Source organism: Poecilia reticulata, linkage group LG1 (assembly GCF_000633615.1).
Source record: "Poecilia reticulata strain Guanapo linkage group LG1, Guppy_female_1.0+MT, whole genome shotgun sequence".
NCBI lineage: Eukaryota > Metazoa > Chordata > Actinopteri > Cyprinodontiformes > Poeciliidae > Poecilia > Poecilia reticulata.
Genome location: NC_024331.1, coordinates 21,091,697 through 21,102,845, shown reverse-complemented (window position 1 = coordinate 21,102,845; position 11,149 = coordinate 21,091,697). Strand labels below are relative to the sequence as shown.

At 36.5% G+C, this 11,149-nt stretch overlaps 1 protein-coding gene across 2 annotated transcripts in view; it reads left to right on the top strand.

Moving 5' to 3' along the window:
- Positions 1-13: 13 nt before the first annotated feature.
- suclg1 (succinate-CoA ligase GDP/ADP-forming subunit alph) overlaps positions 14-11,149 on the top strand; it is a 22,001-nt gene continuing 10,865 nt past the window's right edge. For both annotated transcript variants that reach the window (XM_008413759.1, XM_008413749.1), the window contains exons 1-6: positions 14-122; positions 2,872-2,972; positions 5,890-6,006; positions 6,188-6,400; positions 6,764-6,821; positions 8,241-8,324. In XM_008413759.1, coding sequence (XP_008411981.1) covers positions 89-122; positions 2,872-2,972; positions 5,890-6,006; positions 6,188-6,400; positions 6,764-6,821; positions 8,241-8,324 — 607 coding nt within the window. In that variant the 5' untranslated portion in view covers positions 14-88. The remainder of the gene's footprint in view (positions 123-2,871; positions 2,973-5,889; positions 6,007-6,187; positions 6,401-6,763; positions 6,822-8,240; positions 8,325-11,149) is intronic.

Here is an 11,149-nt window from a genome sequence, read left to right as displayed (position 1 = left end):
ACTCTTGACTTTCACTGGATCTTTTAAAGTCAGCTAAATTCTACGTACGAAGTCCTTAGCCTGTGGTGTCATTGCTGAATGACCGAAGATGTCTCATAGCAGGTTGTTTGCCAGGCTGCTTTGTAAGTATTTTATTTAAGTGAGGGTTTGTTCGCTTGAGAGGTTTAGAAGTTTAGTTATAATACCGCAGAATGTGTGCGCATGTGTTTTTCGGAGATGTACGGACAACTCTACACTGACACCTGGGTTAGCTTTCACTGAGCCCTCAAAGTCAGACACATCAGTCGCTGAAGTAATCTGGGAAATCTCTCTTGACAGTTAGCCAACTTGCTTAGTGGTCAATTTATAGTTACGAAACTCGCATTCGTATAACAATGTTATCATTATTTGACCGTGCATGTTCTGAAAAGTCAGAGTTATAACTTCTTTGTTGCAGAAACTCTTGTAGAAATGGCTAATTTAGCCACACACTTAGCTGCTTGCAGCTGTATTATAACAACACTTTATGTTAGCCATAAGGTTTGCTCAACAGATGCATAGTTTAACACTGTTTGTTAATGTCATAGTTATATTATCAAACTCGTATTGACTCTTTGAACTTTGCACAGTGACATTGTTCAGCTCTGCATGAGACTCTGAAAACGGAGCAAAGTTCAACCACCGAGCTGCAGCAGCTGCTGTTTTCTGCTGCAGGCCATTAACGGTGCTACACACTCAGACTTCAGAAAGACGTTTTTATAAAATACTGTTTATAACTCTGCATGTTTTTCCACAGTTTGTTGCCTTAAACCTTAGAGGACTTATCTAACGTCGCGCAAAATTAGGACTTAATGGTGAAGTACAAGAAAAAAAATATGCATGATAAATTTTTCAAGCCTTTTTAAGCATAAATCGAAAGCGTTGTATTTTTATTCTGTCAATCCTGAGTAAATATTTACTACAACCAATAAGTACAGGTGCACATTGTTTGGTCCTCCTCTCTACAAGCACTTCACACCCATTGAGACAAACTTTTACACATTCTTCACCTAGTTGAATAAAATTGGATGGAGTCTTGGAGTCTGATTTTTTTTTAAAGTCGTAATATTTAGGTTTGGGCATTGAATGGGCTTAACTTTGGATGCTGACTTATTCTCGGGTTAATACTCTTGTTGCTCTTCGGTTTAGATGGATGATGACTATGTCTTGGTGAGTTTCTAGTTGTTTAATGCTTTTTACCTTTCAAGGTTACAGATTAAACAATGTTTATTGAGATGTTCAAAGCTTAGTTCTTTTTGTTTTAGACTTCTCCACTGTTATCTCTGATCTGTGTGCAATGAAGGCGATTTCTTATACGTTGTATTTAGGGGTAATCAATCGATCAATCAAATTTTATTTGTACAGCACATATCAGCAGCAATGCATTTCACAGTGCTTTACATCATCAAAAACACAAACACAGGGGTAAGAGAGTCAACAGGTCTAAATGCATGTCACACTTTTCAGGTTGAAAAGTTGAAAATAATAAATTTAAAAAAACAAGCATAATTTTTATTCCACATCAGAGTCATGAACTACTTTGATGGTCTGTCACATAAAAACCCAATGATTTGCATCAAAGTTTAAGGTGGTAATGATATATCACATGGAAATGTTTGAGGAATTAGAATACTGTTTAACAGGACACATATCAAGTGCAAAGAAGAAACAATATTGATTGTGGGGGAAATGACATATTGACCATATAATAAAAATAACTTGAGACATTTGAAAATGTTTGCATCGATACAGAAAGATTGATATCTAACTTTATGCTTGCAGCAACCTGGATCCTTCATATTTTGGTGATTGATTGATATATTTTGTTTAGCGCCTAATCTCTAAGAAAAGCTGGTATTGCACACAACTGCAATCACAAATACTTAACTATGTAAAATTTAAAACATTTTTAAAAGTCTATATTTTCTCTGCTCTATTCAGTTCCACCCAGCTGTTGTAAACACTGGGACTGACCATTAGTTTCTGTTTTGGCTCATTGAGTTTATGGAGTGGTTTGGTCAGAGTGAAAACTTTTTGGCTGCAAAAAATATATATTTGTTCTTTCCAATATTGTTTAATAAAGTAGTTTGTGAAATGTCAGGAAGCAGCTGGGGACAAAGGCCAGTCCTCATTCCCAGAGCTTGCAATGACATTTCAGAAGCTCATGCCGACAAATGGGTTTACTCAATAAGTAGCTAACATGATTAACTGATTTAACCTTATTTTGCTGATTTCATTTCATGAGTCAACACATGTTATCAAGTCATGTGCCTCTTACATTCAAATGGTTAAATTTGGTTGAACTGCAGGGTGATGAGGTTAGGTCTACCTTCATTGGATGTGAAAACATCTCATTGCTTCAGAATAAAAGATTTGGAGTAGTTGTAAAACTGAGCTCCTGTTACGTAAACACACACCCGCACGCATACTTTGTAAGATCGGCATCTGATGCTCTACAGATTTTTGACTTGTTAGCAGCGCCAAGCAACCCAGTAAATATGTTGAGTTCTAAATACTGAAGATGGTTTCGATTACATCTTTTGAAAACAGGAGCCATTAAGTCTGCAAAAAGCTGGTAGTGTTGCTCGGTGGAAAGCAAGAGTGATTTTTGTTGAAACACTGCAGGGTATTTAACTCGGATTTGATTATTCTCCTTGAAACGAAGTAAAACTTTAATATTTTATTGTCAAGCAAGACTTGTAGTGTCTGAATGTTGGATAAACTCTATTTTATTGAACCGAATGTTTTCCAACCATAGCTGTGAAAGGCTTTGTTGAATAATGTCAGCTTGTGTATTGATGTCTTTCACCTGATTGCTCCCTGTGTTGCTTTTCTTCTGTATTGATCCAACAGTGCAGCAGAGTGGAGTCAGACACTGTTATACAGGAAGCAGAAAGAACCTCTACATCAACAAGAACACGAAGGTCATCTGCCAAGGTTTCACAGGAAAGCAGGTTTGTAACCACGACTCGTCTGGATTCTCGTTTCACATCACTTTAGTTACATGCGACTCCGTAGTAAAGACTCAGCTTTTCAAGGGAGCACAAACCTTTAATTTTTGCATTTTATAATGAGTGGATGGAGAGATTATTATGGAGAGATAAACGGAGATGATTATTTTTCTCTGACTCCCTTGTGTTTCCACTCGCCAGCTAGCTGTTTTTTCAGCAGCCCTGCCTTTAAAACAAGTTGTCTGTAATGTTACACACTATCAAAGGTTTAATTTGGTGTCAAACAGCATTATTGCACCTAAAATTAGATAAAATCAAAGGAAAGTTTTTGTTTTATTTTTTAACAGACTGTGAGTTGGCTGTTAACGAGAGTCAGAATCATGTGGGCATTGAATCTGGGCTTTATCTCGTTTCCTTAATCATGAACAGGTTTTTTATTTTTGCCTTGATATGAGGTCATGTTTAAAAAAAAATTACTTTCATTTCTTAGCCTGCCTTTTTTTTCTTCCCAGCAACAAGCCTTCAGCACTCTTTCAATTCATAAGTCGATGGTAATAAATCTGAACGACAGATTGTTTATTCCTGAAGTGAATCTGTAAGAGAGGAAAAGCTGAGGAGAATCTCATTAAACAAGGCGGGGATGATAAAAGTCTTGACAAAGTGTGCTCAATAAGCCAGAAACCTGGTTTCCATAGATTCATATCCGCCCTCTGTCCTTTAGCACATTTGTTTCTCCAGCTTCCATCGAGGGTTGTTAAATATAGTTCCAGTGAACACTCCTGGTAATTAAAGGAAGACACGAAATGAAGCAAGTGCTATTGGGTGCACATGGCCATGTCCTTCTGCCTTCATAAGCAAGTAATTTTTCAAAAACTATTAGCCCAACATTTTGGATAGTAATGAGTGCCAGAAACAGCAGCGTTAGCAGGGTGAAGGAGTCTATTACACATGGAGGTGAAAATGCTGATGCATGGCTTCCAATTCTTCATAATAGGCTGGTTATCATTTTTGCATTAAGGTCATTTATTTCCGCTTGTAGTTTCTGCTCGTCCTGCTTTGCCTACATTGTTTCATCTTTGCTTCTATTTAACCGACTTCATACTCTGAGGATTAGTGTGGCAGAAAATCAGCTTGGATCAACTGCATGCACCAGTTATCTATGCACATAATTTATGGACCAAACATTTTTTCTATTGTATATCTAAATTGGATGCTTCTCTTTATAATTTTTTTAAAATTGACTTTTAGTTCAAATGATCTTTCAAGGTGCTAGTTATTTGAGCAGGAAGTGGTAATGATTCCCCAAGTTTGCAGTAACAGCCTTCACCTCATGCATATATCACACCTAACTTTTTTTGGCAACCTTAAGGTGTGAAAGATACTTTGAAAGATGAATGACTTTCTTACCATATGTTGTGTTTTTTTTCCCTTCAGTAAGCATTTCTAAAAGCTATCTGAGATGTGAACCAGACATGCACTAAGCTGGTAGAGGGATTGATGCATCTCTTGTTGGAGGCTACTTGTTCCTATTCCATTTTCTTTTGAAACTGGTGCTGCTATCACCAGTTGAATATTTTATTTTATTTTATTTGTTTTTTACATCTCAGTTCTTAGGAGAAAATAGAAAATCAGCAAGTCATACAAAAAAAGCAAGAAAGGAAAAAAAACTAGGAAAAGTTTGATACTTGTCTGGTGTTTTTTCTAATAAAGTACAACAGATGATGAACTGAGTCAGTGTGACAGCTTCTCAATCTGATACAAGGCAACCATTTTGATAAAAAGTATTTTCTTACGTTTGGTTTGACTGCACTTGAACATTGAAGTTCCTGACGAATCAGGAGGAAGATACTGAGAAGGCGTATTGGAGGTTATTGCTACCTTTTTATAATCGGTAGATAAGAGTCAGAAAATTTCCCCTAATGTGTTCAATAAATGGGTCATATTCTGAAATGCCTATATTCCCCTGAAATTATTAAGTGCAGTTTAACTAAGCATACAAACTGTTTGTTTGTACTCAAGTTTAATATATCAACCTGCAGCTTGTGATTTGACACTGAGTTTTGGTGAAGAACATACCTTTAAAACATAAATAGGGATGATCATTTAAATCCATTTCAGCTGGATTCAAAACTACTACCTGTAGAAGTTATTTGTTATTTGTGGTATGTCCCTCACAAAGAAAATCTGTCAAACTCAGAATTGACAGGTCAGACCTCAAAGTTGACTGGAAATCCACATCAGCCAGGTTGACATGAGCGGGGTGTATTGAATTGTATTGAAAGGCGACAAAACCTGAAGCTCAGCTGAGTCTGTGTGACAGATATGAATACAAATGGGCTTTTTCTTCAAGACTTCTTGATTGTTTTTGTTTGAGTTTCTTTCCAGGCTGAGGGAGATGATTTCACATTGCCACTATCTGTTTATTTGTACGCAGTAAGTAAGGAGAAGTCCTTGAGCTTGCGTAAACTTCTAAAGTGTCAGGAATTAAAATTCCCCAAATGTTGCAGTACAGCTGTGACACTTCCTCTCCGGCGTCTACGGTAGTGACAGCATGTGAAATATTCTCCCAAAGTCTCTTTGGTGTGAAATATTTTACAGCCAGTGTCAATGGGGAATATCCAGGCTGCTTTTTTTAATTTGTTTTTCAAATGTTCTGCCAGGCGATTAAACTAATATCACACCATTATTTATTTCTGAAGGACATTTCGATTCCTTCTCACTAAATAAATTTTCTGCTAGCTTCATCTTCTCCTGGTGCTCTGCCTGTGCCCAGCTCCTCAGGTGATTAATCCTGGGTGGAAGCATATTTTCTTCTAAACGTGCCTGCAATGATATCTCAATGGGGACTCTCTAGAAGTGGCTGCATCCCAGTTCATCACTCACACCTGCACACTAATTCCTGCTTCTTCCTGTCTGGTAGGGAACATTTCACAGTCAGCAGGCTCTCGACTATGGCTCGCAGCTTGTTGGAGGAGTTTCTCCTGGGAAAGGCGGGAAGACGCACCTCGGCCTGCCTGTCTTCAACTCAGTCAAGGAGGCAAGTCATTTTAAAAAAACCCCCAAAAAACAAAAACATATTTGAATCATGTTTTGTATGAAAAAGCATGGTTAATATGGGCAGTAAGCCCATGATGACTTATTTATACAAGTATGTAACATTAGGTGGCACTGTTTGATAACCTCAGAATTTCCCAACATCTTTTCATTCATTGTTTCAGGCAAAGGAGGGTACAGGAGCCGAGGCGACTGTGATTTATGTACCTCCTCCGTTTGCGGCCGCCGCCATCATCGAGGCAATAGACGCAGAGATACCCCTGGTGGTGTGCATCACCGAGGGAATCCCCCAGCAGGACATGGTGAAAGTCAAACATAAGCTCTTGCGTCAGAGCGCCACCCGCCTCGTAGGCCCCAACTGCCCAGGAGTCATCAATGTAAGCTCACACACAGATGCTCGATGATGCCAATGCCTTTTTATGTATTTGTTGTGTAGAATGGAGACACAAGCACAAACTGCATCACATGGATTGGCAGGTGCTTTATATTCAGTGGATAGATGGGCTTTAATCTAAAGCTGAAATCTGGTGACTTATTCATTTAATTTATTGCAAAAATCTGACAAAGGAGAATTTGCTTCATGTAATTTTTAAGACAAAAATATACTGCCAGCTATTTAGAGAAATATTTTTAGTGAAGAAAAATGAATCTTAGACTTGAGAGCTTGACATCAAGTTGGCATTTTGAATTTATTATATTGTAAAAATAAAAAAAGGTAATTCCTTCTGCCTTTTGTACAGCCTGGAGAATGCAAGATTGGAATTATGCCGGGACACATTCACAAAAAAGGAAGAATTGGTGAGAACAATATACATGTATTTTGTTACTTTTTTTTTATTGGTGTGAAAATGTTCTTGATAGGATCTCTAAACGTTTGGTTTAAAAATAAAAATAATCTTTTTTTAATATTATTCTAACAGGGTACTGGGCTGAGTTAATGGGACCCCTGCTAAAAATGTGTGAAAAGCACTAAACTAAATATTTATTTACGCTAGTTGCATAATCTCACACTGAGAACAAAAAAATCCAACAATTTATGCAGTGTGGGAAATATTTCCACATTAAGAAATGCTTGTTTTAAACAAAATAAGCAGAGGTACAATAATCGACACTCCTGCTGTCAATACATCTCACAACCCCCTCGTGCCAATAGGTCAGCTCAGTCTTTATTGCATTTGAAAAGGTTGGAGCATTCCCTGAGAGATGGACCATTGTCGGTCCTCTATGCACAATCTTTCTAGATTATTCAGACCCTTGGATCTTCTCTCATGTTCTCTCCTTTTCAGCTCTCCTCTAGATTTTCTGTACAATTTAGATCTGGAGACAGAAAATGGAAGAAGGTTGATTTTTATGTCTGGTGAATCATTTCTGCGTTTATTTACACATGTATTATGAATCCTTTTGCGTTTAAAGACCCAATGATATCCCTAACATTGGAGCACGGACTGTGATTAAGTCTGGGGTCTTTATATGCTTTTAATATTTTGGTAGGACAAAAAGACTTTTGACAGAATCTGGTGAATACAGTGGAGACGTGGTGATGGCAAGATGCCACTCTTTGCTTCAGTTTTCCAACACTGAAGTTTGGAGATGTTTATTTTTCTTTTTACCTCCCGCACCATTAAGCTCACTTTGAATGGGTCGCAAGATAAATATGGGTCCTCAACAAACCTAGTGGCTAAAAGAAGCACTTACAGCACTTTTTAATGCCCTCATTTCTCACAGGTCCTTTTCCTTAGTAGAGAAACTTTTCTTTCCTGTGTGAAACCTTTTCTTCTTGTTAAAATGCGAGCCGAGTCGGGCAAGTCAGTGAAGTGGACAGTTTAAAAGGTCATGACCCAGACATGTCCTCCTCCTGCAACAACCTTTAAATGGCTGGCATGTGAAGGGAAAAAAAAAAAGAAAAACACTCAATGCTAATATTTTTCTTTTATACACCCTTGTGTAAAATCCCTGAAAGATCTCCTGCTGTTGACGGCTTGATAAGCACCATGTGCAGCTGCTACCCGGTGAACCTTTACAGCATGTTGATTTTATTAAAAATCAACTGGCTTCTTTCCAAAAACCAAACAGCAGCTGTTGCCAAGCTCCGGTAATAAAAGCATTTGGTTTATTTTGACACTCTTGCTTGAAGCAATTCAGTCAAAATGAAACTAAAATAGAAATAAAACATACACATTGCGTTCTGAGAAATGCTTTTAAAACTTTGTCTTCTAGGCATCGTTTCCAGATCAGGTACTTTGACGTACGAAGCCGTGCACCAGACTACACAAGTGGGCCTGGGCCAGTCTCTCTGTGTGGGTAAGTTACTGGTGACATCATGCATTAAACGTAAATGGATTAAACTCTGATCTCCGAATTTTATGACCAGTTAGCATTCAGCTCTGTAGCTTGGACTTAAGTTTCCTGTATGGCATCAAGGTGTGCTGAAAGTGGAACTCTATAATCATTTTTATTGGAGCTCCCTGTATTTCTCAAGAGTTATGAAATAACTTCTAAAATATCTAAAATCTTAAAAAATTACTCAAGAAAAAAATGGATAGAGAACCAACACATTTGACTGGTTTTTGAAGTGGGGTTTTAATGATTTTCTTTGAAACTAGAAGGGATATGAGGAGCACAGGTTGCTTTATGTAAAATTTCATCACGTGGTCATATCTTTGTGCCAAAGGCATTGATTTTTTTTGTTCATTAAAATGTTCTTGCCAACTCCTGTTAGCCCCAAATTGCAAATTGAACACTTAAAACCCTCTTAATGTTCAAGAAACACAGTTTTGATTTTAATGACTAAAGGTTAATAATAAGGCTGAAATTCTTCACTAATTTATATTAAAACCTGTGGACCCATTTTTTGTGACCCAAAAATACATAATTTGCCAAAAGTTTTTACAAAATTGCAATTATGTAAAGAACAAACCATGCATGATCACGGTTTTTAATTATTAGAATAAAATACTTTCATTGACCTTAAGTAGCGCTTTTTATAGGTCACATTAGTTCCTGTATAATTTGGTCTATCATCATATAAGCAGAAGCAGACAGAATTCAGTTTTTTTCAATTCTGACAGAAACGGAGCCATGACCAGGCTAATAAACATGTGCTCAGGTATCAAATCAGTTGACCTTTCTGTATACAGATATTTGAAAGCATCAACTACCAGACTTCTTTCCCATGTTGTCATCAGAGGGAATTTTCAGTGCTGCAGTCTGCAGTAGAACCCTGTTTCTTAGCCGACGTCATATCGGAAAGTGTAATCACAAATCAAGCAATCAGGGCACAAACAATATTCACAGACTCGTTGATGGTAACATACCTTTGAAAACCAGAGGCATGTGCTGTCAGTCACTCAGGATGTCGTAAATGTAATTCTTTTTTGGGGGCTTTTTCTGTGTGTTTTCTCTTTTTTTGATGTAGTTCACAATAATCCCTTTAGATTTTGTGAGTTTAGTTGTAAACAAGCATGTAATATTTGCACAATGCTTAGGAAGGCATGCCCCGTAATCTGCCATGCAGTATCATGCAGATGTTCATGCCCAAACTACGTCTGGATGCAAAGTTTGATGCAGCTCTTTTCATCATAACAACAAAAATGAATTTTTACTCATCAAACATCTTTTCCTCTGGAAAAATTGCATTATGGAGCATCTTGGACATATTTAGTAAAATCCATCTGACTTTCATCATTATTTAAACAGTTTAATTATCGAGTATCCCTCCAGTCAGACTTTATGAAATCAGTGCAGCAACAGTATTAGATATTATAAAGTTCATTAAGACTGTGGGCTGTTGAGACTGTTTCAAATCTTTTGACTGTCCTTTGGGCTGCAAATTATAGTCAGTGCAAAACTTAATATCACTCTCATCTTCTTTTCTGGTCATATAATTAATTTTGTAATTTATTTTCATAACAACCTTTTTAAAATTTTGGATATAAACACATTTTATTCCGCAGTATTTGCTCAGAGACCCAGCAGACCAAGCTCCTCTTTAGATAAAGGATGAAAGTTCAGAAGAATAAAATGAAAAAGTAACTTGGCTCATCCTTCCTCTTATCTAAATATGTCACAGATTCAGAGATGTCTGGACATGTCATTAGAAACACGGTTTCCATTTAAATAGCTTCTTTGCATCCGTTTCCTCTGTCCTCATAGAGTACCGTAGTTAAATCCCAAATCCCAAATCTTTTGCACATAAATTGTCTAAATTGGTTCTTAAGGGTGTTACCTTCATGTTTTTGTGCAAATTTTGACATTTTCTTGTAAATTTGATTAACTCTGCAGTCTCTTGCCAAAAACCATTTTAGTGCTGTCTTCCTTGGTTTGAAGTCTGGCTGCTGCAATTAAATGTTCCCATAAAAGAATCACTAGATTTGTCACTTGTCGCTTAAAAAAAAACAAACAAGTTATAAAGCGATGAAGTTGTTAAGATTGGGTGAAAGTTTTCTAAATGTGTCAGGTGGTGTGGTTGTGCTTTCACAGAGAGGTTATAGTTATACTTTTAATACTTCACTGATACTGAAAATAGCTCACTTTTAGTCTTCTTCAGTCAGTAGCAACTTCACACCACAGAATCCTCATTTCTCAAAAACACTTAAAAAACATAGGTAAAGTTTAATTAATTAATTGTTACAGGGAAGAAAAACAAAACATGTAATATTGTTTTAAATTTAGTTTTTTTTCCATGTTATTTTCTGTTTTTTGTTGTTTATTGCAATTTTTAATTAAACTATTAAGTATACAGTATACTTTGGTGAAATTAAATATACTGAGTTTTCTTTAAAAAATATATATATATATATAATTTTACTGGCAAAATGTTCAGTTCCTTCATTAGTGAAGAGCTGATGTCACTTTATCCCAATTAAACTATTTGACTTCTGCCGATTTTGTAAGATACTGAATATTTTTTAAAGTGTCTTTGAATAAATTTATGTTTATTATTTCTATAGATGATTATCTTCTGTTGTTGTTTTTTTATTTTGCAGACTGGTGGAAAATTGCAGTATGTTTTTTTTATTTTTATCAAAATATATCTATTTCACAAAACTGCAATGGAAACGCTTTATTCACATCACAAGTCACATGATCAACAGCCAGACGTTACCACTGGTGAAAACCACAAAGAA